General features: G+C 52.5%; 1 protein-coding gene across 2 annotated transcripts in view; it reads left to right on the top strand.

Annotated features, from left to right (window-relative positions):
- The first annotated feature begins 1,175 nt into the window (after positions 1–1,175).
- FYCO1 (FYVE and coiled-coil domain autophagy adaptor 1) overlaps positions 1,176–26,403 on the top strand; it is a 71,036-nt gene continuing 45,808 nt past the window's right edge. For both annotated transcript variants that reach the window (XR_009402348.1, XM_059389556.1), the window contains exons 1-7: positions 1,176–1,463; positions 11,336–11,472; positions 14,767–14,873; positions 16,345–16,470; positions 20,492–20,598; positions 21,929–22,072; positions 25,639–25,729. Coding sequence is in view for 1 of the 2 variants with exons in the window: in XM_059389556.1 (XP_059245539.1) it covers positions 11,418–11,472; positions 14,767–14,873; positions 16,345–16,470; positions 20,492–20,598; positions 21,929–22,072; positions 25,639–25,729 (630 nt within the window). In the remaining variant the exon portion in view is untranslated. The remainder of the gene's footprint in view (positions 1,464–11,335; positions 11,473–14,766; positions 14,874–16,344; positions 16,471–20,491; positions 20,599–21,928; positions 22,073–25,638; positions 25,730–26,403) is intronic.

Genomic DNA, 26,403 nt, shown 5'->3' with positions numbered 1-26,403 from the left:
ACCTGAGCATGAGTTGTCACAGCCCCAAGGATGTGAGCTCACAACCCTGATCAAGTGGGGACAATGGACTCAAGCACATGGGGTCACGACCCCAGGAACATGGGGTCAAGTCTTCTGGTATGTGGGGTCATGACCTCTTCACTAGGGCCACAACTCTGAACATGTGGGGTTACAGTCCAAATCATGTGGGGTCACAATTGTGAGGATGTGAGGTTACAGTCCTGAGAAAGTCGTATTAAAATCCGACATTATAATCTCTCCCATCCATAACGTGTCACAAAACCCTTCAGACTGTGGTCGGAACGATGACTTTCCAGTTGCCATCTTCCCCCTCATTCCTCTTCCTTTCATAGTTTTATAACAGGAAGAATGGAAATCACTTCCCTGCCACCCCACAAATCAGCTAGCCCATCCATCTAATCGCTGACTTATCTATACCTAGTTAATTTATAAAAGAGCACTAATGACATGCCATACCCTAACCTTAAGTAAGAAATCTATTTGCTTTCCTAGATTTTCCCACCAAGGCAATGCTGGGGCCATAGCAGCTGACTGGACACCACTAGCTAAGTCCTGGGAGATAGAAGATATTTCTAGCTGAATGGTAGGAACAAGGGCAGCTAGAGTTAAGGAAGGACAAGAGACCGGGCTTCAGTCACGGGCTGAAGTACCCCGAGTCCTGTCGCTCTTCTGTCTTGTGTCCACAGCAAACGTCATGAATGAAGAAGGCGTTTTGTTACCTGGAGCCCAGCCTCAAGATGACTCGCAACTTACAAATAGAAAATCGAACGTATAAATAGAAATCGGACTGAGAGTGAGGGAGAAATCAGGGGTGGTAGTTTATTCATAAACACTTAATTTTGAGCACTGAATTCCAATAGGTGCCGGTGTTAGGAAGTGAGGGGATCAAAAGATGCGAAGCCCAGCAATACATGAATGCTTTCCATTTAGCCTGCCCAAGGTATCAAAAATATTATCGTTTCAACTTGTAATCTGCATAAAAGTAGTAACACGCTAGTTCGCATTATGTTTTTCATACTAAGTCTCTGGAAGTCAGGTGTATTTTGCACGTACAGCCCATGTACGATTCAACACGAACTAGCCGCGTTTTAAGTTCTCAAAAGCTGCACGGGCACAACGCTGCTTTCAAGGTGCCACATAGGTGACCTGCGGACACAGGAGCCCGCGGGAACTGCAAGCCTTAAGCGGGAGCCGGTGGCACCGTGCTCCCAGGGGTAGTTGCAAACCTCAGCCCTGCGGAGCAAACGCAGAATCGCAGTCGGCCCGGTTCTGTGGGGTCCGACGGGACTTGTAGGCATCGGCCCTGCAGAGCATGACGGGAGTTGTAGTCCGCGCCCGCCTGCGGCGGCTCTGCGTATCATGGCGGGCCACGGCGCGCTACCGCACTCTTCCGCTGGGCCCCAGAAAGTTTCGCTTCTGCCCAGCCGTGGACCCACGAGCGCGTAAGTGCCGCGGGGGGCCGTCCGGACCTTGGGGGAGCCTGGGCCGCTGTCGTCCCCGGAGCTGAGAACTTCCCTCCGTACGCGGCTTCTCACCTGTTGCCCTCACTGTCCCCGCCCATCCCGGGTCTCCCCGAGACCCCGCCCGAGCCCTTGCCCTTGCCCAGCTGGCCTGGGAGGCACCTCGGGCCGGCGCTTTAACTAACCCTGGAACCCAGGCTGCCTCTGGTGGTCAGTTAGAAAGACAGACCCCCCCCCAAACTCCAGGTCCAGGACCTCCGATGGCCGAGGGGCCGCCCCGGAGCCCACCATACGGGAGTCTCAGAACAAGCTTTGGATCCTTTCGTTACAGGAGGACAGGTCCCGGAGTTTCTGCTTGCGTTGTCCGGGAGGCTGCTGACCTTAAAAAGCGAAGTTCCTGGCTTCGCTGGGCCGGGACAGCCCAGACCACCTCATTTCGCCCTTCCAAACATAAGGGGACAGTTTGTTCATCCCTTGGCCCATGCTCTTTACCTTGTGTCCAGGTGCAGGACCGTCGAGGTAGCCTCCAGTGATCTTTACTGAAAACACCTGTGGATTTGGGCTTGCGGTGTGGCTGCAGGGGACTTGGGCTAAATAAGAGCCTATTCAGAGCCTGGGGTCGGGGTTGTTGTAGGGGGGAGGGCTGGGTTTTATTTTTGTGTAAGGAAAGCGGGTGCGGTTGACACATTAACCACGTGGCTCCCTGTTACTGCACATGTGTCCGCTGATGCCTCTTCATTCTTCAGGGCTCCCACTGGTTGCCCCCTCTAGGAGAAAATAGAGCACTTAAAGAAACTGCTGGTGTTGGCCGCAGGCTCTTTCTCTCTGCTTGTCTCACCGCAGCAGTTTCCTTTCCCATAGAGAAATGGGTCAGGGGCTCTTTGAGGGCAGAGGATCAGGCTGTAATCTTCTCACTGCCCTCCTGCCCCTGCAAGCCCTGTGGTCTCTGTAGCAAGCTTTACTCTCCTGCCATCTGCCTAATGCGGCTTTCCCTGTGTGTTGGTGCTCGGAAAATGCCGTCTCGCTGAGGTGTAATGCTATCTGTGGCTCACACCTTCCCAAGTGGGCCCATGTTGAGTGGCCCCGACTCGACCCTCCCTTCTGTGACAACTACTGTTGATCGGTTACTGAATTCCTTGCCCATTCGTGGGCCATCGTTGTGATCACTCTGGAAATCACGGTTGATTGTCTCAGTGAAGGGACGTGGTCCCTTCCGTGATTACAAGGATCTGAAACGGTTCTTGCTTTAGGAAACACGTTTCCTGCTCCTGTTAATAGTGTTCATCTTTGTGTAGTGCTCCACTTAGCTTTTAAATTGTTTTCAGTATTTTATTAGGAAAACATAAACATTGCAAGATTTGTGTAATGAACATATGCCCACCTGTTAGAAGCCACAAGTTGTATTTGACTTTGATTATTTTTGTAGTTGCTTTGGAGTCTGTCCTCTAGCTGCTCCTTGGATGGTCTTTGCTTCTTGTGGCTGCTTTTAGGGCCCTTTGAGGGTGGACAGAATGACTCCCACAGATGTTTGTGATGAGAGGAGTCACCCCGAACAGATAAGATCAGAGCATCTGGTGACATTGACCCGTATCCGTCACAGAAGCTGTGGGCTGCTGCCTCCAGAACACATAGTAGGTGCCTGAGGAATGGCAGTCCCTCTTCCTTTAGGGGAGAGGTTTGGCTGTGGATAACCTGTACTTTCTGGTGAATCCAAGGACGACTTTGGTGACTCAAGACTGGAAGGTCTTTAAACACGAGGCAGAGGAAGCATGTGGTCTTGCGGTGAAAATCACTGATGGGAGCTCAGAGTTTGGGGCCACGTTCCCCGGAGCAGCCCCAGCACGCACGGCAGGTCAGGTGCGTTGACTGGTGCGTTGACTGGTGCCTTGTAACGAGCCGGACGCCACCCGTGAGCAGAGAGGAGTGGAGTTTGGCCTTGTGGGCATCTGCTCATCTCCTGCGGAACGTCACTGTGCTGCTCCAAGGATGAACAATATTCCCTCTTTGTGATCTTGGTGCCAGATTTTTGGAGTTTTTGTTTGTTTGTTTTTGTTTTTAAAGCTTTTGATTGGTATAAGAACCTGTGGTTGAAAATAAATCAGTAGGGTGGATATGGAAATGTCTCCATGGGCCTGGATTTAGCCTCTGGCTGCTTCTAGACATACTGTTTGTCACCGGACTGCCCCATAACACGAGCTCCAGCCCCAGAGCACATGAGCTCATGGCTTTTAGGAGGAGGATGGTGGAGCCGTGCTCAGTGGGCCAGGAGGTGTTTTCCCCTCTTCCACATGTTGGCGCCAGTCAGCCCGATGGTTTGTGTGACCAGCAGTGGTCCTCCCTGTTCACAAGGGGCTTTGTGGCATTTGAAAGACACCAAGTGCCTGCTTCTAGTTTGGCCCGATCCTGTTGGCGGGGATGAGGACGTGTACATCAGCGTGGTTCGGGGCGGATGCTGTGGTCTGGTTCTGGGGCCCCGGGGCAGGTCTGGCTGGCCACCTCAGGAGCCTGGGGTGCTGCGTCTTTGGCCCGGGGCAAGAAACCGAGTTAGGGGAGCCTGTGGAATCCAGAAGAAAAACGTAAGGTGAAAAAGCAATCCAAACAAGCCATTAGCATGCAGGGGGTTAGGCCAAGAGGAGGATCCCATAGGAGCTCCAGGGTGGGCTGGACAGCTGAACTAGAAGTGGTGGTTTCACATGGAGCCAGAAGGATTTCCTCAAGCTGAACCTATAGCCCTGCGGGCTGCTTCCAGGGTGCCTGGAGCCTCGGTCAAGAGCAGGGAGGGGGCACTTAGAAGCCTCCGCCTAAGTTAGCCACTGGGAATGTCTGCTTCTCTCCTTCCCTGTCTCTCCCTTAAGGAAGATAAAGGGTAATCTCCCTACACTGCACCCGGGGGAAAACCAAAACCAAAAAACAGGGGAAAAAGAAACCCCCACCCAAGATAGGAAAATGTCAAATAACTTCCCCAAGATAGACCGATTTCCTTAAATTGCCTGGTAAGAGTTTGGTGAACTGAATACAGCCCCGGCTCACCCAGTCACGGCACGGTCTTTATCACATTACCGCTCGCTTGTGAGGGAATGGACATTTCACAGGACTAGTCTGATTCCAAAATCCGAGTAGAGTGCAAATAGGCAAGCCTCGGCTCCAGCTGGTGAAAGAGAGGACAGTTTTCTTGCCCATGGCCAAACTCCAGTGTCAGAGCCATCCCGGGTCTGGCTCGGGCTTCCTGTCTGCCGGCATAGCCCCACCCCTGCTCTGTCTGTACCCGGATGCTGCTCTGGTACCCAAGGGCACAGCGGAGCTCAGACCCACTAATACCTCTCCCACCCTGGGGCTGTTCCTGGCCGATGGTTCCAGATCCAAAGGCCCAGGGATGCAGAGAGGGAAGGGCTTTGCGAGGGTTGGGTGAGTGGAGGGAGGTGGCCGGGGGTTATCCTTGTCCGGATATGCGTGAAGGAGGCTTCTGGGTAAGGCTGCCTCAGGCCGGAGCTGAGGGGCACACTTTCTCCCATAGACACACTTAATCTACCCAGTCCCTAACTTACATTATTCCATTCCTTCTTGGGACAATAATTCCGTACTATTTCCACAGTAATGACGATAGACTGTATGTAATTACAACCTGATTTTTTTTTTAAAAATGTGTTATTTTAGTGAACATAAAAGTAATTTATGTCCAGGAAAAGAAAACGGAAAAATCAGAGAAATCGAATTTTTTGAAAATTTACCCATATTTCCTACCATAGAAGGATGGTTAGCCCTCTTTACCTGTTGGTACATTTCTATGCCTAAAATTTAGTTTGGTTTGTTGGAGCAAGAGTCTCTGTTTCGGTTTTGTGTGACTGATTCATTCATTCATCAAAGAATTTATCGCGGGTTCTCCATGGGTCCGAGCTGTGCTGGGTGCTGGGGAACTGGTGAATAGCAGTGGCGCTTACAGACAGGTGGGAAGAACAGGTTAAACAAGAAATTACCATACTGGCAAACGGCCACAAACGCGGCAGAAAGGCAGTGGGGCTTAGAATCATGAGTAGAGTAGAATCTGCTGCCTTCTGTGCTCGCTCGCTTTTCCTCAAAGCCCTTCTCAGGCATCTAGTGATCTCTTAGTCGCCTGTCAGCTTAGTAGGGCAGATGCTGTCTGTTCTTCCCTCTGGAGCTTGGGTTTCTTCAAGGCCACGGCCCACCGGCCTTGCTCACTCAAGGCTCTAGCCCCAGCCCCTGACTCAGGCCTGCCACTTCCTCGCAAATCCTTCTTACCCGGCTGGCAGTCTCTTAACACGTAATGGGTAGCATGTGCCATTAAGGCATGGTTAGTGGCCAAAGCATATTCTGTCAGGGATTTAGTTTGTGATCCGTCACTGGCTGGACTGACCCCCCCCCTTGATACTCGGGTCAGGAGAGTCTCCCAAGCATATGGTTTTGGAGCCTGTAATTTTCTCCAAAAAAAAAAGAAAAAGAAATAGGTGCTCCAGCTGACTTCCCAGGTGTTCGCACACCTGTTCTGGAGACTACCCAGAGTTCCACACAGTCCCTCGCCACCTCCTGGATAGTTTCTCTGGACCTTCCAGTGGCAAGACCCCAGGTATGGATGTGTGGCTCCTTCCAGAGGAGCGGTCCCCGCTTCCTAAAAAAAGGCAGCTTCCCCCAGGCCCCCAGAGGCAACACCTCCCATCCACAGGTCTCTCGACCCTGCCTTCTTGGACCGGTGGACTGGACCTGGAGCCAGTTCTCTGTATTCCAGAGGCAGTGACCAAGAAGCCTAGAATCATTGGTGAGAGGGCAAGAGCCAAGAAGAGAAGGTTCAAGAAAAGATGGCAGAGGCTCAAGTCTCCCCTCCCTTTATGAAAGGAGATCGCAAGCAAGGAGTGTGTCGGAAAAAGGACCCAGGCATGCAGTTGGTCAACACTTTAATTAGATCTGAGGGGTTGAGTCACCTCCCGAGCCTCTGTTCACGTGTGCTGAGATGTCTGCCTCTGAGCTGGCCTCTTACAGACTCCTGAACACTCTCCTGGGTATCGTCTGGAGGCTCTGCTGAGGGCAGCCTGCCCGGTGACCGCTCCAGGGCTGAGCCAGCAGAACTGCCGGGCCTTAGAGCTGCAGGTACCACCAGCCAAGGGCACCCCGCGCCCCGGAGATGGCAACTGGATAGATGCTGTTGGGTGTGCTGAACCAGGCAAAGGCAAGGGACTCTTCCAGAAAGGCTTTCTGCCCGGGGCTGATCGGAACTGTCTTTGTTCACATTCTTTCTTGGTCTGGGTGGAAGTGGGTGGAAGTCACTGGTCTGCTTGCCCTTGTCTGGGACTGGGGGAGGAGCTCGACTGTATGGTGTGGGGGTTGAGGGGGGCGGGGGGGATGGGGGTACTTCTCAGCTGTTAGGTTAGGAGCAGGTACAGAAAATTCCGAAGACAGAACACAGTTGTCTTCCACGCCCCAAGCCGCCTCCTCCCCTTCGGAGCCTTCTTCCCTTCATGGGACTTGTCAGATGCTGTGCTACTCCTGCCAAGTCGATTTCTGGGCAACATTACAAATCGGAGTCATTAGCGCCAGAGTATAAATAAGTTTACAGGAGTCAGTTGGTGTCTTTGTATCTTAGTTTGGGGCTGAACTGCTCTTTCTATAGTTAGGGCCTCTGGGCAGGTGTAGGAGGAATTTGGCATTCGGGGAAGGTTCTTTGCCTCTAAACTAAGACTAAAGCTGTGACTAGGAACTCAGGCGATAGTGCCAGGTAACAAATAAGAGTTTTTAAAAATGCATTTAGCCCCTTGTGCGCTCTATCAGAATATCGGATGCTTTTAGACATGCCGGATGAGCTGCAATGTAATTTCTGAGTTGTTCCCCACGCTTTTAGAAAATGAATCTCTCTGGTATTTGAAAGAGCTTGCCAGAGACAGGCGAGGGAGGTTTTGACAGGTCCTGCAGGAAGGACCCTGGGTTCGCGGAGGTGATTTGCTCTTTGGGGGGTCTTGGGAGGTGTGGGAGTCCTGGAGTTATTCCCCTGGTGCCGAAGCAGCTGTGGCCAAGGCGGTGTGGACAGAAGCTCTAAGTGTCTCCTGAGTTAAGAGAGCTGTTTGCTAATGGATTATCTGGATGGGGCTGCTTCTGGCCTGAAGTCTGTGATCTCTGTGATACAATAAGAGATAGATATTTGGTATTTGGCTCAGGTTCCCGCCACAGAGCTTCTGGAACCCTAGGAATTTCCCGAGTAATGGGAGTGTCTTTTGTTATTCATAACAAGCCTCTTTTCACCGCACCTGAGTTTATGCTAATATGGCCACTCAGTGGGCCCCTAGATAGCTTTGGGATGAGGTGGTTGCCAGAGGAACCAACCACGTGGTTAGAGATTTGGCCCTTTTAGCCCCACCCAGACCTCTGGGAGCAGAGAGGGGCTGAGGATGGAATTAATCTCCAACGGCCCGTGATTAACCAGCCCTTCCCCTGTAATGAAACCTCCATCAAAAACTCCCAAGTGATGGGGTTCTGAGGACTTGTGGTTTAGCGAACAGCTGAGGTGCTGGAGGGTGGGGGCCCCTGAAGGCAAGGAAACCCCACACACCTCAGACCAAACCCCCCCCCCCCCCCCCCCCCCCCCCCCCCCCCGCCCCAAACTCTGCATCTCTTCCCTTTGGCCGGTCCCAAATTGGATCCTTTAAAATAAACTCATCATAGTCGTGTTTTTCCAAGTGTTGGGAGCTGTTCTAGCAAATTATCGAACCCAAAGAGGGGATTGTGGGGACCCCCAATTTATAGCCAGTTGGTCAGAAGTACAGGGAGAAGCAGCCTGGGTCTTGTGACCAGCGCCTGAAGCTAGAACAGTCTTGTGGACAGAGCCCTTGACCTGTGGGGTCTGCCCAAACTCCAGGTAGGTAGTGCCAGCTTGGAATTGAATTAAAGAACACCCAGTTGGTATCCGAACTGGTTATCTATGTGGAAGAAAGCCACAGTGTTGGTGTGAGGACCATTGTAGACAAAAAAATCTCTCATCCCTCAAAGGATGAGTTTTATCTCGAGACACAAAGACGTTGACCATGGTGTGCCTTGTTCTGTGCCTTTCAGTGGTTACTAATAACCTCAGACCCAGGAGGAGGGGAGCAAAATGCCAAGAGCCATCCTTCCCATGTCCAGGAAAGTAGCATCCTGACGGTAGCCATGACCTTCCAAGGAAGCTTGATTAACTTCCCGAAGCCCTGTCCCGGTGGGGAAGGCCACTGGGACCGGTAGCCCCAGCAGCCAGCTTCCTAGGGCGCATTACCTGGGTGGTGACTCAGGCTTTTTGGAAAACCAGCTTGCGTCATCAGCAGCTGGGCCCAGCTCACCCCGTGACCTGGGAACTTGGCATAAGCGGAGCTTATGACTCTGAGGGTCAGAGGGAGGAGGGAGAAGGCCTCCCGGGAGCGTGGGGGACACACGGCCTCCTCCCCAGAGGCCAGCAAGCCTCGAGGATCCCGTTTCTGCCTGTTGAGGCCCATCAGGCCAGGATGCTGCTTTGGTCTGCAGACCTTGTCTTCATCCTCCCCGGCCTCAGAGAGGGCTGGTTTCCACCGTCGGTGCAGGGCCCTGGCCTGGATAAGGCGGCTCAGGACCTGTTGCTGGTGTTGCTCCCTGTCCTCTTCCACATGTGTGGGTCTCCCCCAACTCTGAAGTGTGCACATGGACCAGGGGGATGCTTGTGAGGACTTGGGGGGTGTGGCAGCCACCCACCCAGGCTCCCCCAGATCTTGCCTTTGTAAGAGTAGCCTGCAAATGGAATCAGCGAGTTTGTACCCTTTCAGGCTGGCTGTTTTCACTCTGCAGAAAGCATTTCTTGTATGGATCCTCAGCCTTTTTCTAGGCCAAGTACCCATCACTTTTTATTCCTGTCTTGGTATGGACCTCTCCTGCCATGTCCAGATAGCTGGATGTTTTTTTTTCTCCCTGGCCACAGCTCAGCTCCTCCAGGGCTGGACGGTGCCTTGTGTGCCTCTGTGTCCCCAGCCTGCACCTAGTTAGCGCTTGACAAAGTGTGGAACTGGGGCAACTGTGCATTGACAGCGAGGACCCTCGACTCTCTCTACCTCTCCGGGAGGTAGAAGCCCTGCAGATGTCTCTGTAAGGCCCTGGCTGGTCCCTGCTTAGGCTCTGTGCTCAGCCGGTGACCTGGAGAGACGCCCAGGAATGGGCAGGCTGCTTCTCGAAAACCACTCCCACCCTCAGTTTGGTGTCTGTGCTGGGCAGCGTGCTTTCCCTTCCAAGGGGGGCTTTGGAGGGCTCTGGGTGGAGCCCCTGCATCTCTCAGGGCTCCGAGTCAGGAATTCCTGGGAGTGTGGTGTCCGTGTGTGCCTGTCTCATTCCCCCTCCGCCAGAGAAGCCTTCTCTTTGGGCCTTGTTTGCACTGAATCACGGCTGAGTGGCTTCGTTAGTTAAAAATAGGCCTTGGCATATCCGCCCAGTGACAGGCCCTTCTTGCTTCAGGCCCACACTGGAATGCTTATATAAATATTTGGAGGAACTTGAAACCCGGGACCATTTCTATCCCAGAGTCTTCTCTACTGGACTCCTAAAGCAGGAAGGATAATATGGCAGCAAGAAAGTGAGGGCCTGCTTGTGTTGGAAGCACTCAGGGTGGCGGCACATTATTTGGGAGACGCTGGAGGGGGCGGTTCCGAAGCCAGTGGAAGTGGTTGGTCATTTGCAGTAGTGAAGGCGGCTCAGGTAGAAATCACAGGGTTTAAATCAGAATGTCCGGGGTTCAAACCACAGTTCTACTTCCTGGGCCATGGCCTTAGACAAGTCACAGGACTTCTCGAACCCCGGGTTCTCCTTTGCACATTATCTACTGCACGAGGGCGATTGTGAGAGTAAAATGATCACCTGTGGCAAGAACCTAACGGGCCACACCCAGCACACAGTAGGTCCTCATGTGGTGGTGGTGGCCCCCTTAGCCTAGCTAGCGGTTGTCACTGTTCAGCATTGCACAACCTTGCACCAGCCGTCCAAGGAAAGAACTGGAGGTTCTAAAGAGGGGACACAGGAGTGTCCGAGTGCGTCTCCAGACTTCTCCCCAGTGCCACTCGTGTCTTGTCACCTCCATTGGTCTGCAGCCACTACTGTGTCCTTAGATCACTTTAGCAGCTGCCCGAGCAGGGTCGGTAACTCGGGACTCACCAGCTGCAAGAGGATTGTAACCAAGCTTAAAATAGAGCCATGCCCCTTGCTGGACCGAGGGCTGCGCCAGTCCCCAGTGCAAGCCAGGCAGTGTCTACACAGCCAGGCTGAGCTGGACTCCGGGCATCTGCTTCCCCCACCAGGCAAGGCCGGCTTTCCTTGATCCCGAAGCCCCAAGGGCCCTCAGCCTCCTCCCTCCCCCGCCACCCGGCCAGAGGTTACTGACCCAAACAAGCTGGGGGAGGGCACGGGGCCGAGCGTTGGGGAGACAGGGATCTGGTGGTGGCCGGCATGGTGGGCTCAGCGGCCCTCTTGCGTGTGGGTTGGGCTGGTTCTGGCCTTGGTGTGTGTGTGGTAGTCGTGGGGGGGGGGGTGCCCTGGGCGGCATTTCTAAAGGTGGAAGGAGAGTGAGGCCGTCCTGCCTGAGAGGGTGGAAGAGGAGAGAAGCTCCGAAGCAATGAGTCACGCTGTTTGGTTGACCTTGCTGCTTTTTAAGCCCCAACCCGGGTCATTGTGTCTGAATAGAAGCGTGTCAGAAGCCAGCCGAAGAATGCCCACTGAGCAAGGCCCCCACGGAAAGGTCAAGCCCTGCCTATTGAGGGAGGACGCCCAGATGGGGCGACTTTGTGCCCAGAGCGGCGCGCCCCTTCCTGCTGTTGTCACATCTGTGTCTGTGACTGCCTCCTCCACGGTCTCCCTCTCCCCTCGTGCAGGTGCCACCATGGAGTCTGACCACTGCTGACCGGACCCAGGCAGGAGGCGCACAGGGGAGAAGGGTGACCCGCACCCGTCGCCATGGCTTCCCCCATGGCAGAGAGCCAGCTCCAGAGAATCATCCGTGATTTGCAAGGTGCGGCGGTTTGAGGGGCGGGAGGCACACGGGGCTCGGGTGTGGGGAGGCTGGGGCCGTGCGCCTCCCGTCGCTCTCTCATCCTTGTCACGTGGGAAGTAATGGGAGCCCCAGGACACAGCGCGTGGAAGCATTTGGGGCTCGGGTGTCCATCCCGGGTGAGGCTGGGAGAGCTGGGCCGGTGCTCCTCTCAGGGCGCTGCGAAGCCAATTTGTAAACAAGATCCAGTGCCCTTTTTGAGGTCTGGGTCTGCTTTCAGTGTTTGTGCATGTGTGTGTTTTCAAGCCTCCTGTTAAATCTTCAGCTGAATCCTGAGCCCTCGGGCCGTAATGGAGTTGGCTCCTCTGGGGAGGCGTGTTCTCCTTCCTCTGAGCAGAATGACCAGCACCCGTCTTTCTTGTTTTGCTGTCCTCCCTGGTCCTGGCAGGCGGACAGCCTGTGTCCTGTGACGCACTGTGATTCTGGGCCTGCTGCCTCCCGGACTTCCCTGAGCTCAGCAAACCCGCCGAGACTCGGAGCTCTCATCTCGCTGGAGGAGGGCGGGGCAGGGCAGGCTCTCGGGATGCAGAGGAGACTCAGGAGGAGAGTCCAGGGTTTGAGGTCACCCTTCTAGGTGATGTCCCAGGGGTCAGAATTCTGGCAAGTTTCCGGCCCACGCCACAGCTCACCAGGGCGGGTCTGTAGGCCTCTGTGGAGCTCCAACACGTTGGCTACCAGACGGTGTGAAGGTGACCTCCTCCTGGGTGTCCCAGCAGTGACAGCGTACTCTCCTGACAGCCTGAAGGTCCAGGTTCCTACCTGCTCAGGTGCAGTCTGTCACAGCCAGGGCCACCGGCCACTTCTCCTTCTGCAGGTCAGAAGGCGCCAGGATGAAAATCACTCCCAGGCTTAGCTCCCCATGTATATAGCCTCTGGGGCCCTGACCTGCAGATAATCACATGGCATTTCCCAGGCTCCAGGCCCTGTCCTGCACATGCCTTACGGATAACGACTTATGGGGTCCTCACATTTGGTCTGTGAGGTAGGAACCATTACCCCAGTTCTGCAGAGGCAGAAACAGGCACAGAGAGGTTAAGTGACTTGCCTAAGGTCACACACCCAGTCGGGCAGAGCTTGGGTTTACACACATACCAGGTGCCAGAGTCTGCACTCTTAGACCGCACCAGCCTACTTTCTAGCTAAAATATTAGCTGGGTTTTTTTCTTAAGTCTACACACACGGACGCGCACACGCATACACACACACACACCGAGACGGTGAAATGACAGTCTGCCAATCTGAGTTCACCTCTGGCCTTGAGAAATCTCTCCACAGAGTAAGCCCTCTCTCCTGCCTGTCAGTCTCTGGTTCTCCAGCATGACTTTGGGACCCAGAGAGCTTTACTGGGAGGGAAGAGAGAGGAAGAGAGGACCCCTTGCTCGCACTCCTGATCCAGGAAGGAAGACATTGTTCAGGTGCCCTTTTCTACCCCACGTCCTGGCTGGTCTGGTCGTCCCCAACATCCCAAAGCCATCTCAATGTCCAGTACCCAGCCCACTGAGCGCTTTGACAGACCGCTTCTACAGGGCCCTTCCCTTGCATCTGTTGGTAACTGTCTTCGTGGGCACACCAGAAATCTCTGGCACGGAGCAAGGGAGTGGCGCATCCCTAACTGAGGTGTTCTTGGGCAGTGCTTAGCCTTCAGGTCTCTGCAGGGCAGCCCGCTCATCCTCCTGGTGACAGCAGTGACGACAACCTTGGGGTCAGCTCCTGGCTCCACCTTTTAACCCTGGAAGATGTTGGACAAGTCCCATCACCTCCCCAAGGTCCCATTGCTTAATTCACATGCTAGATCAGCTTGATAACACCTGCTTCTCAAGACTGTTGACAGACGCAAGTGTATAATCCACAGAGAACTCAGATTATTCATAAGTAATGCATTTGGAACAGCAGAGATTAGAGCTGAAAACTTCATATTTCATACGCAAGGCTTCTTTCAAAATTGCAAGAGTTCCCAGTTCAGGTTATGAGGGTTAACACCGCTGAGGATGGGGGAGGAAGGCTGTGCATCCTCCCTGGTCCCTGACCACCCCCCTGTCCCCGGCTCTTGATGTCAGTTACAGCAAACACTTCTAGAGGGTGCCACTGGACAGCAGTCACTTGGTATAAGAATCTGTCCCAAGAGCCTGTCTTCACCATTTGCTGACCTCTGCCGGAGAGGTCATTGTCGATTAAATTTTAGCAGTTCAGGTTCATTGTCAGTGCTGGGCAGGTCTGCTTTCCAGCCGTGGTTCTAGAGCGCAGGGACGGGGTGCTCCTCTCCTTACGGGCCATCAGAGAGCAAGACGGTTTGGGGCAGCATGCCCCAGCCATCTCAACCGGGGGCGCTCTTCTCAGTGTCTACACCAAACCCAGCTTCTCACTGTCCCTCCGTGCCACAGCAGAAGCTGCGAGTAACAGTCAAGGTGGTTTTCCCTCTATTCTGAACAGGGAGGTCAGTTGTCTTAGAAGTGGAGATGCGGGCTCCGGAATCAGAAAGCCCTGGAGGAACCAGGCTTCTCATTTCAGCTCTGCCTTTTGCATCCCATGGTTTTTGGTCAAGTGCCCTGACCTCTCCCGGAATTCCTTATCTGCCAAACGGGATGATGTTATCAGCCTTCACCAGTCTCCAGTTGTACTTTCTTCCCCCACATTTTAACAGCTCTGAAACTGGGATTATCTTAAAACCAGCTGTGTATTGGATTTGTGGAAATACAACCATGCCCACCTCGCCAGGGCTGTATTAAAGGAGAAAGACCTGCAGAAGCCTGGCCCCTGCTGGGCACTCAGCTCACGGAAGCAGGTGTCACTGTTGTCATTCTGGGGATTGTTCTCGCTCCTCTTATTTGCACCTTCTGGTCTTCTTGAAGCCAGGATGTAGCCTGTACTGAGCAGGAGGGTTAAAGTGAAGAAAAACAAGCCGCGTGGCCAGAAGGAAGCTAAAGCTCTCTGGACGTCAGTGTGAGGGACCTGCCGAGTGGTTCGTGTCCATGGCGAACCTTCCTTGACCAAAGGCCGCACGCAGATCGCACGGCCCGCACGGTGGGCCTACAGGGAGATCCGAGACGGGCCGGATCCGGGGGCCGTGGAGAATGCTGCGAGCTCTCAGCACACCTGAGCACCTCTAGGCTCAGCCTTCCTTCCTTCTAGGGTCACATCCCACTTTCTGCTTCCCAGGTGCTCTGCCGTCACTGACCGCTTGCTCCCCCTGCGTCCCCAGGTTATTCTGCTTCTCTCTCTGAAGCCCGTTACGTGTTCCTGTTTGTTGTCTTAAAGATGCGGTGACGGAGCTAAGCAAAGAGTTTAAGGAAGCAGGGGAGCCCATTACGGACGACAGCACCAGCCTGCACAAGTTTTCTTATAAACTTGAGTATCTCCTGCAAGTAAGTTGACTCCTGTACCATGTTGATTTCTGCTCTGTTCTCTTGGTTCCCTCTCAAGTGACTCATGAGCATCAGGATGTGGTTCAGACAGCTCCGGGAAGCCAGGAAGCCCTCCCGGTTAGACTGAAAGTCGGAGCAGCCCCGGGTTGCTTGGAGCTCAAGCCTCCTGAGTGTGATCCTCTGGAGAATCGGAATGTTGCCCCTTAGCATGGCTCTGGGCTTCAAGAATGCTCTTTACAGATTTAGACCATCTTAAGGCAGGTCACAAGGTAACAGGCTAGCAGAGATCGTAACTTTGGGGCAGTCACCCCGTCACCCACTCTCCAGGAGTGTGTGGACCCTCTGAAGATTATCCAGAAGCTCCCATTTTAGAGCCTTGCTGCTCAGAGTGCTGGGGTCCACAGATCAGCAGCATCAGCATCCCCTGGGCGAGGGTGAGAAATCTATTCTCAGTGCCCACCCTGACCCGCTGAATCAGAATCTCTGAGGTTAACCCAGGAAGTTTTGTCTGAACACACTCCCCCTGTAATGCTGACGTGTACTTGCTTGAAGGTGCACGGATCTAGAGAGCTCTGTAGAGGCAGAAAAATACAGGCAATCACAGGAGGCAGGAAGGAAATGGAACGAAACATTAACAGAAGTTATCTTAGGAAGGGGCTGTTCGCATTATAATTTTTTTTCTTCTCTAGTCTTGTCAGGATTTTCTAACATGTATGTATCTTAACTTCCATAACCAGAAACAAACACTGTAAGATGTTACGTTGTAGAAAGACACACCTTTATCCTTTTGAACACTGGACGTGTGCATCCCAGCACGCTCCAGTCACAGCCCAGCAAAGCCGGCTAGAGAATGAGCGCCTGCTGGAGGCGAAGCCCCGACGTGTCGAGGGACTCCCTTCTGTCTTACACTGGGACATGATTTATGAACCTTTTCAGTTTTCAGTCGGCCCATTTTGATTTTGGATTTGAAACAGCTCAGCTGACATTAATTGGGATTTATTACATATTTGGGTATATTACAGTGTTGAGACTTTTAAGTAGCCAGGGTAAGATGTCTCAAACTCATTTCCCTGAGTTGAGATAAGGTTGACAGTCTTCATGTTGTCCTTCAAGACTTTCCCCTCAAATGTCCTCATCCCGTGTGAACAACGCCTCTGGTGGTCTTCTACCCATTTCTGTGCACCAAGGTCCTTTCAAGAGATAGTCTCTCCTGGGGGGCTTTTACTTCTGAATCCTGCTAGCTGTGTAACCCTGGGCCAGCTGCTTAACCTTTCCCAGCCTCAGTCTCCGCATCTATAAATTGGGGTTTGAAACACCCACCTTTATCTGCCAGCCAATAAAAATGGCGCCAGTAAAAGGACCTCGTCCAGGACAGGGTGACTAAGAAGCTGTTGCTGTTCCTGATCATTTAAATGGTGGGATGATCAGCTGCAGGCGTGGCCCTCCTCTCTCTGTCCCCCGGTCTCCACAGTTTGATCAGAAGGAGAAGGCCACCCTTCTGGGCAACAGGAAGGACTATTGGGATTACTTCTGCGCCTGCCTGGCCAAGGTGAAAGGAGCCAATGACGGGATCCGATTCGTCAAGTCGATTCCGGAGGTAAGCAGAGTGGCCAGGTTCCTCGCATCTTCCTCTCTCTGCCTTAAGCATCTCTTGCCCAACCCGTGCCGCAGCCGGCTCCTTGAGGAGGAGGGTAGGGAGCGGACGGCTGATGAGGGAGTAAGGAAATCCGGGCGCACTCCGTGCCCAGTGCTCGCTCAGGGAAGCCACCCAAGTGAGCACTCGCCAAGCAAGGGGTGGCTCGGTCCTGACGGGTTCAGGCCATGAGCACGCGCCGTCTCAGAGCGGACTGCTCACACTGAGGCCGTTCGGGGGACCCGTCGGGGGCCTAGAGCACAGGACGCCTCTGCCTTTTCAAGAGAATTCGTTCCTTAGATAAAGTGCTTAGAGTTTACTGGGTGCTTTCCCTATAATTTGTGCAGGAAACTTGTGTTTATAATGAAGAGAGTGATGTGCGCCATCAAGGGACTGGTTACGCTAAGCAGCTCCCCACATTGAGTTCTGAGCCCCTTGAGCAGACAGCCAGTGCTTTGCTGTTTCAGAAAACTCCAGAACACATTCTCCGCACTCTCCTTCCTCTCTCTCTCTCTTTCTCCTTTCTCCCTCCCTCTCTTTCTCCCCCCTTCCTTCCCTCTCTTGCCCTCTCTCCTCTTTCTCTCTCTCCTCCCCCCTGTTTCCCTCCCTTCCCCCACCCCTTCAGCCTCGTCCCTCTGGGAGGGAAAAACTGTGCACCCTCAGGAGTGAGAAAACCCCTAGATTTCGGGCAGGAGGCCTAAAGTGTTTCTACATTTCATCTGTCTTTTCAGCATCTTGTCAGTACGTTTGGAGTCACTTTAAAGCCCTTGGCTGGCCTCCCACAAAGGCCGCCGAGTCAGGTGCTCTGCGATCCCTTCTCGCTCCCTGCCAGCTGGAGTCAGTTGGGTTTCTTCTTATAGAGCAGGATGGCCTTTACGCGGACAGTGAGGGCCGAGCATTTCCCACCCTCTGGCATCTGAGAAGAGGAGGAAGGACCTTGGCTGTGAGGAGTTAGTTCCTTGGATTCCTTTAATGTCCATGCAGCACCACAGTCTCGTGAGAACTTGCCTAGTAGGACCATCAGGTCCCTGACGTAGAGCGTTTTCATGCATCACACACCTGGAGAGGGGTGTCGTCTCCTCTCCAGAAGTCTGGAAGAAGTTCTTTTTTTTTTTTTTTAAGATTTTATTTATTTATTTGACAGACAGAGATCACAAGTAGGCAGAGAGGCAGGCAGAGAGAGAGAGAGGAGGAAGCAGGCTCCCCGCCGAGCAGAGAGCCCGATGCAGGACTCCATCCCAGGGCCCTGAGATCATGACCTGAGCCAAAGGCAGTGGCCCAACCCAATGAGCCACCCAAGCACCCCTGGAAGAAGTTCTTAATGTCACTGTCCTATCTTCCACTCTTCAGAGCAACAAAGGCCTTTGGCTTTATGGCTTCAGACAACTGAAGTCTGGAATAAGTTTAGTTTAGTCCTCACGGCCCAGGGTTACAAAATGCTTAAATCTCCTTTTCACAGAAAGCACAGACCTCTAGACAATCCGAGGCCAGGGAAACTGACTTTTCGAAGCAAAAAGCACTCGTTGCTTACCCAGACAGCCCTGGTTCCTGGTGGCCACGTGGGCTCTGCTTCCCACAGGCCCCAGTTGTCTCGTCCCCCTGAAGGCTCTGCTCTCGGGGGCTCTCTTGGGTGGAATGACTTGGAAGGGCACTTGGGCGCCAGGGCTTCTGGGTACTCGGGCCAACTGTAATAACCAAGTGTTGTCCAGGCCGCCAAGCCAAAAGGTAGAAGTGAATGGATAAGAAGCCTTTCTGGGCCCCTCAGGCCTTCATGGGGTGGGAGGCAGCCTTTTGGGCTAAAATAACCTAAGGCTATAATCAGCCACTTCTGGAGGTTCGGAAAAAGCCCAGCCTGAGCTGTGCGACTTTCCTCCAGATGGACCAGGGTCTGAACCACGGTGCGGCTTGGTGTCCCGCTCTCGGCGCAGTGATCTGACTGAGAGCAGAATCCGCTCTCATGCGCCCTGCAGACTTCCTTCCCTTTGAGGCTGTTGGGTAGCTTCTGGGTATCGTGCAGATGAGTTTGGGCCAGATGCGAAAGATTTACTGAATTAGGTCATGAACCTGGAGCCGTGATGTCAGAACAGCAAAACTAAAAAGCTGGGCAGTATTTTCACCTGCAGTGCAGAGGAGCTCTTGATCCCCTCCCCCCAAGGATGTTTCAAGACACCTCTTCTAATAAACAGCTCCATTTATATGTACACATGTCAGATTGGTTTCCCTAATAGGGCTGATTAAAAACATGGCCCAAATTGTTTGGCACTGAAAGTCTTCATGTTCTAAATGGTGTTACAGTGGCTGTTTTGCTGTTAAGGACAAGCCCATTCCTTGGGAGCTCATGGACATGGGCTGTCGTGTGAGGGTCTTACTGAATTCTGCAGGCCTGTATGTGGATGTGTCTGTCTGACCAACACACTTGGCCCCACAGCACCTTGCCTAGCTGTTCTGCGCTGCCCTGAGTTTGCTGGACATCACCCCTGAACACTCCATTCGCCCTTGATTATCAGTGGAAAAAAAGAATTTGGATGTGGATGTGGAGCTGTCCTCACGATTCTCCCAAGGACGTGTGTCCTGACCAGGTCTCTGCAGACAGGCTATGACGGTGTTTCTAAGGCCTGTGTGTCCGGCTGCCACCAACCCACCCACTTCCACTCCTAGGTATCATGACCATGCCCCAGACTTACAGAGCACACCTGGAGACCCGGCTTACAGCCTCTCTCTTAACTCGTGATATTTCACACCTTTTTATTTTTTTAAAGCGACTTCATACTGTGGTGTCATTTCCTTGAGTCAGCAGTAAGGAGGCCTACAGCTCTGAGCTAGAAGGTGCTATGGCCCGGGATGGTTACATCTTCATTAATATGTCGGTGCTCGGGTCTGTACCACACGTTTCCTGTCTCGGTGCAGTGCCATGATTGGTTTCTCGATAGCGTGGGGTGTTAGGACCATCCGTCCCCCATCCCCAGCCACCAAGCTGAACATTTCTAACCTCTGAAGAGGCAAGGAGGGTATATGGGTCTTTACTTATCCGACCCAGACTCCGAGACTGACAGAAATGAGAGATTGAGAGTTTTCAAATTCCTGCCCGCTTACCTTGAACTTCTGGGTCCGAACCATGGGAATGAGCCCTGTTTGGCAAACTGGCTGTGTGGGCCCATAGTTGGCAGTCTCTGGCCAGCACACCCCACCTGCCTCCCAGAAGCTTCCAGAAGCCTCTATAGAAGCCACGTTTTGGCACGATGAGATGAGGTTTTCGATGGCAGGCCTGCATCTGGACCCTCCTGTGTTGTCCACCTGAAACAGAGCCACACCCATTTGTTCTTTACCCCAGGGTGACTGGGCCACACCTTCTGACTCATGCAGCGAGTTGGCACCCCTTAAACGAAACCAACCCGGAAAGCATTGGCACCTACAGATTTTACTGAGGGTTTCAGGAGAACACCGAGAAGGCTATCATGTATCCATCAGAACTTCTTACAAGTCCCCCTGATGCACCCTTGCCCTTGACCTCCCCCCTCCCCCCTCCTCCCCCACACCCCCGGCCCCCACACTGGGGCTCTAGCCAAGCCTCTTGGCCTCTCGCCCTGACCCCTCTTCTCCCATCACCTAAAAACAAGCCTAGACGTTAGCCAGACTGAGGCCATCTCTTAATTTAGCTCACTTCTGATGCTAGGAGCCATTCATTGAGCTGCCTTGTTTTATTCTAAATATTCCAGATTAAATCAGACAGTTTCACATGCGACGCTAAGCCCAGAGCTTCTGACGGAGCTGGGGTGGGAGAATGACATTCCCTGGAGCAGCCGCAGAAGTTTCAGGGCCTCTGGTGAACGGGTCCCCCTTGCCACCTTTACCGGAATCTACAGGTTCTTCTCAGGTGGGGGATAGCAGCAAGTCCGGCTGCTGCAGGCCTCGCCGTCCTAAGGCCACGTCTGCCCTTGGCGTTCGGCCAACAGCTCTTCTTTTCAACATTGCCCACCTTTTCCAGCTTCGAACCTCTCTGGGGAAAGGAAGGGCCTTTATCCGCTACTCCTTGGTGCACCAGAGATTGGCGGACACCTTACAGCAGTGCTTCATGAACACCAAGGTGACCAGGTAAGGGCGTGGCGGAGCTGGGGTTTACCCCATGAGCACGAGGGGGCCCCCAGCCATCCTCAGTGTGCGTGGGGTGGTAGCACGTCTTGTGCACCGGGGAAGACAGGAAGCTCAGGGGGCCCGAGTGCCTTTGTCTAGCCCCACTGATGCCGGGTCACAGAGCAGGAGCCTAGATCCAAAGCTCTGAGGTCCTGATGCAGGTGGATTTCTCTCGCGGGTGGCATGCCCTCCGTGCTGGCCCTAATGAAAGGATAGACCCCGCCGGCCACCACGGCCCTCACCCAAGACTCCATGTCAACGTCTGCTGGGTGTGTCGGGCCTCCCCGGACGTTGCAGTGGGCGGCCAGGTTGGAGCCCAGGTGGTTGGTGGGGTCAGCCTTTGTGTGGCTGGTGCTAAAGTCTGAGTGGGGGAGGAAAGGGGGCTTGAGAATGTAAACGGGGCATCCCACGAGGAGCTGCAGCTCAGGCCCCTAACAGCCAGCCGAACCTCTTTCAGGCTCCCTGCACCCTTTCCCAGCACTGCCTCCCCTCTCCCCAGGGAGTGTTCTTCCAGTTAATCAAAGAAATCCCTTGTGGATTGGAAAAAAAAAAAAAAAATACCGCTTGTGGGGGAAAACACTGTGTTTCGTTTTGTCACCTTGAAATTGATTTGCATAAAGACCTATGTCTCGTGCGTGTGGCAGCCTCTGTGAATTCATGTGAACTGAGAACCTTCGCACGTTTGATCTTCTGAAGGTTACTTCAGACGTTTGGTGAGAGCCGTCCCCAGCCGCTTGACGTCCAGGGTGTCACCTTTCAGGGGCGCCAGCCAGGCAGCTCTTGACACACACAGCGGTGGTGCCGTTCCCACTTCTTGCTGCTTCACGTGGTGCAGCGCCAGCAGCTCAAAGTGCGGCTGTTCCGTTTCTTGGCTTGAAAACTGGTGTCCGGACGGTCCTTAGCCACAAGCTCACCGGCGTGTATTGAATCCTCTCGAAGGAATAGAAGATGAGGTTAACATTTCACAGAGAAAGAGTTCTTTCCCCTGTAACTGCCCCTTTCCTGGCACATAACTGAGATTTAAATTTTCTCGTCTCCTTTTTGGGGACTGGATAGGATGTCGATAATACACGAATAAGCATCTAGTTCATTTCAGTGATTTCCTTGAAGAAGAGCAAGCGTATTTGAAAGTTACACGCTCCCACAGTGAACATCAAATTGGGGTGTGTCCCTGTCTGTCTGAATCTCGTTAGTAAGGAGTGAGAATTTGGTAAGGCAGAGCCGTATCAAATTCAGTCTTTGCTTTCCTTTGTTATTGTTGTCATCAATCCCTTTTCCTGCTTCCCTGCAGTGACTGGTACTACGCGAGAAGCCCCTTCCTGAAGCCAAAGCTGAGCTCCGACATCGTGGGCCAGCTCTATGAGCTCACCGAGGTCCAGTTTGACCTGGCGTCCAGAGGCTATGACTTGGACGCTGCCTGGCCAACGTTTGCCAGGTATCTTGTTTGAAGACTCGCTTGGTTGAAAACACGGGGGAAAGAGATGTTCGAAGTTCTGAAGGTTGCCGCCAGTCGATGCAAAGCGGTTCAGTCACTCAGTAGATTACAGAAGGCTTTGCAGTTCTTACACCTGCGACTTGCGAGTTTTCTAGGCTTTGTTGAGTCTGACTAATGATAACATCTGAAGGCTCCAACCCGAAACTCTCCTAACCCTCCTCCACGGCCAGGTCTATGAGTCAGTGGAGATGTATATGCAAATCCCGAGGTTTCTTAAGTGTGTTGAGGGACTTGGGGGTGGCAGCGGGGGAGCCAGTGGGCTTTTTCCTGGTCATGTTCTTGCAGGGTTCCTCAGAGGCCTTGAGGCCAGTGGGAGAGGGAGTCACAGCTCCCCCACGGAAGGGTAAGCGCGCTCGCCTGCCACGCCAGGAGGGGGATGGGAAGGGCAAGCTCAGACATTGGGCGACTTGCCCACAGTTGCCCAGTACTGCAGGGCACCAGACTCGAGTTCAACTCCAGTTCAGCACTTTTTTTTCGAGAGACGGAGAACGTGCCGGTGTGCATGGGCGTGTGTGAAAGCATGTGTGTACATGCACATGGGTGCACACGTGGGGAAGGGGGAAGCAGAGAGGAAGGGAAGAGAGAATTCAAGAGAGAATTCAAGTTGGCTTCATGCCAGCGCGGAGCATGGATCTCACGACCCTGAGATCGTGATCAAGAGTTGGTCACTTAACCAACTGAGCCACCCAGGCGCCCACCAGTGCGGCATTCTTTGCTTTGCTTTCTGTTAATACAGGTTGTTTTCAGTGTCTAGTTTTGTATTTTTTTATTTTGCCCTGTGACGAAAAGTCCTGAATCTGATGATGCCATGAGCCGACCACTGAGATGAAAAGCTAACATTCTGCCGTTTTTACTGCATGTGTCCTTTTTAAAACTTCTTCATTTTGAATTCGTTTTATAATTACAGCACAGTTGTCCCCAAAATGCCAGAGCATTCATCCAGCCTTCACCCCGACTCCCCAGTTCTCAGTACTTTGCTACAACTGTTTAATCACTCTCTCTTTAAAAATACATGTTGGTTTATTCCCTAGGCCATTATAGAGAAAGTTACAGACTTGATTCCCCTTGACTCCTCAGGATTCACTGTGTACTTCCCAAAGTCAAGGGCACCCTCTTATGTATAAGCTCAGTGCGGTTACGAAGATCAGGGATTTAACGTGGATACAATGCCACCAGTTTACAGATTCTTTTTTTTTTTTTTTTTTAATTTATTTATCTGACAGACCGAGATCCCAAGTAGGCAGAGAGGCAGGCAGAGAGAGAGGGGGAAGCAGGCTCCCCGCTGAGCAGAGAGCCCGATGCGGGGCTCGATCCCAGGACCCTGAGATCATGACCTGAGCCGAAGGCAGAGGCTTTAACCCACTGAGCCACCCAGGCGCCCCCAGTTTACAGATTCTAAGAATCATCCCAGTAATGTCTTTTGTACTCCAGGAGCCCACCCAGGAGTTAATGCCAGTCTCTCCGGTCTTCTTGAATTTGGAACAGTTTCTCAGTCTTTGTCTTTCACGGTGTAGATATTTTTGAAAAGCACAGGCCAGTTACTTTGTAAAATGTTCTTTGTTGGAGTTTGTCTAGAGCTCCCTCATTGTCAGATTCAGGGTGAGCGTTTCTGGCAGGAGAACCCAGATGTTGTATCGTCTTCAGCACAGTCCAGAGACCTGATGAGACAAATCATTTGTCTCATCACCGGGGCCGTTGCCTGTGACCATTAGGTAAAGGTGGTGTTTGCCAGATTTCTCTAAAGTTATTGTCTCTGCCTTTGTAATCATTAGGTTTCTTTTTTTTCTTTTTTCTTTTAAAGATTTTATTTATTTATTTGACAGACAGAGAGCACAAGTAGGCCAAGAGGCAGGCAGAGAGAGAGGAGGAAGCAGGCTCCCCACTGAGCAGAAAGCCCGATGCGGGGCTCGATCCCAGGACCCTGGGATCATGACCTGAGCTGAAGGTGGAGGCTTTAACCCACTGAACCACTCAGGCTCCGCAATCATTAGGTTTCTTATAGGAAGATACTTTAAGATTAGGTTAACCAACTAGGGCTTAGTCGGTTAAGCATCTGCCTTTGGCTCAGGTCATGATCCCAGGATCCTGGGATCTAGCCCCACATCGGTCTCCCTGCTCAGTGGGGAGTCTGCTTCCCCCTCCCCCTGCTCGTGCTCTCTCTCTTGCACTGTGTCTCTCAAATACGTAAATAAAATCTTAAAGAAAAAAAGATCAGGTTGTTACCTCGCTTTTTCCTTAGTATTTATATACCCACATTTGTATGTATTTTTGTGAGCTCTATGCCCAGCGTGGGGCTTGAACTCACAACCCCAAGATCAAGAGTTGCATGCTCTGCTGACTGAGCCAGACAGGCACCCCTGTGTATTTATTCATTTATAGCAGAGTTGACTCATGGATTCTTATTTTATTCCGTGTGTTATATTCTGTCACTGTAATCATTAATTTGATGCCTAAATTGTTCCTTATTTTGCCAGCAGAAGCCCCTTCGAGCTGGTTCTTTTGGGTTGTTTTTTTTGGATGTTGTCATGTCTGATACCATGTGTTTAGGAAATAAAAGATCACAAATCCAAATAAAGACCCACCCCACTTTCATGCTCTCCCCTTTAATTCCTGTCCAGAAGTAATGACAGCCCTGTAGTTGCCACACATCATTCCGGAGTATCTTTGTGTGTTACCGAGTGGGTATCCCTGCATATTTTATATACATGTGGTTTTATTTTGTATGCATTTATAAATTTTGCATATATCAAATCATAGGTAGCTCTTCTTTTGCAGCTTGCTTGTCTCGCTGCATGTTGGAGTTTTTTATCAGTGTTTGCATGGATTTCTGTAGCCGCAGAGAGCGGGTTGACCAGCCATTGCCCACAGGCTGGTGTCGGGGGGTTGGGGGAGTGGATCAGACAGCTTCACCTGTTCATTTACCTGTTGTCCACGGTTGCTGTCATTCCGCCACTGGAGCATGTGTTGGGACTGAGACCAGAAGGCGCACAAGCATAAGATATGTCCTGTCTGGCCCTTTGTAAGAGAAGATTGTTAACCCCCAATGCAGAGCGTTCTGTTGTACAACTGAATGCCAGCTTATCTGTTTCCTGGTGGTACAAAGTTAATTAGGCTGGGTCTGCTGCCCCCAAGCCTGCTGTCACCTTGACTTACCAGACTGATGGCTGCTTTTCTCTTGCTAGAGACAGTGAGACTGTGACAGGCACCCGAGGGGGTGAGGAAAATTTCTGCCCTCAATGGGGAAATGATACATCCACTTAGTTCTTCCCGGGCAGCAGGTGAAAAGGCCTATTATGTTCAGACTTAGCAGTGGAGCTGTCAGCTGCAGACCAGCATAAATGCGATCTCTGGTAGAAGCTGATGGGTTTTTGCCTTTTTACACTCTTTCCAGGAGGGCGGTGCCCCCTGCCACGACCTGGTGCCTTGTGATAATCAGGGCCGCTGTGCATGCTTACGCGTGCGTGTTTCCTGCTCTGATGCAGTCTGTCTGTGCTGTGGCCCTGCAGGAGGACGCTGGCCCCTGGCTCTTCAGCTTACCTGTGGAAACCTCCCAGCCGCAGCTCCAGCATGAGCAGCTTGGTGAGCAGCTACCTGCAGGTAAGACCAGCAAGGCTGGGAGTCTCCTCACCAGAATGCCGACCGGGCTGTGCCCTGGCCTCTTGCAACTCGGGGCGATGTGCTCAGATGCCTTTTTTTTTTTTTTTTTTTTAAGCTTTATTTATTTATTTATTTATTTGACACAGAGAGAGAGAGAGAGACAGCAAGAGAGGGAACACAAGCATGGGGTGTGGACAAGGGAGAAGCAGGCTTCCCGCTGAGCAGGGAGCTCGATGCGGGACTCGATCCCAGGACCCTGAGATTAGGAACTGAACTGAAGGCATATGCTTAATGACTGAGCCATCCAGGCGCCCCTCTCACACACTTTTTATTCCAACTCAAGTAATATAAACCCTCTGTTATCTGTGTTACTTCTTAGAGTCCAGGTTTTTATGACCCAATAGAACTTGGGCTTTTAAATTTTTTTTTTAAGATTTTATTTGTTTATTTGACAGACAGAGATCATAAGTAGGCAGAGAGGCAGACAGAGAGCGGGGGAGGCAGGCTCCTGCTGAGCACAGAGCCCAATGGGATGCTTGACTCCAGGACCCTGGGATCATGACCTGAGCTGAAGGCAGAGGCTTTAACCCACTGAGCCCCCCAGGTGCCCCGGAACTTATGCTTTTTAAGAATTAAATTCTATTAGAAGTTTTTCAATTATTTTAAAGGAAGCA

This window comes from Mustela nigripes, chromosome 2 (assembly GCF_022355385.1).
Source record: "Mustela nigripes isolate SB6536 chromosome 2, MUSNIG.SB6536, whole genome shotgun sequence".
NCBI lineage: Eukaryota > Metazoa > Chordata > Mammalia > Carnivora > Mustelidae > Mustela > Mustela nigripes.
This window is presented reverse-complemented; position numbering and strand designations above follow the sequence as displayed.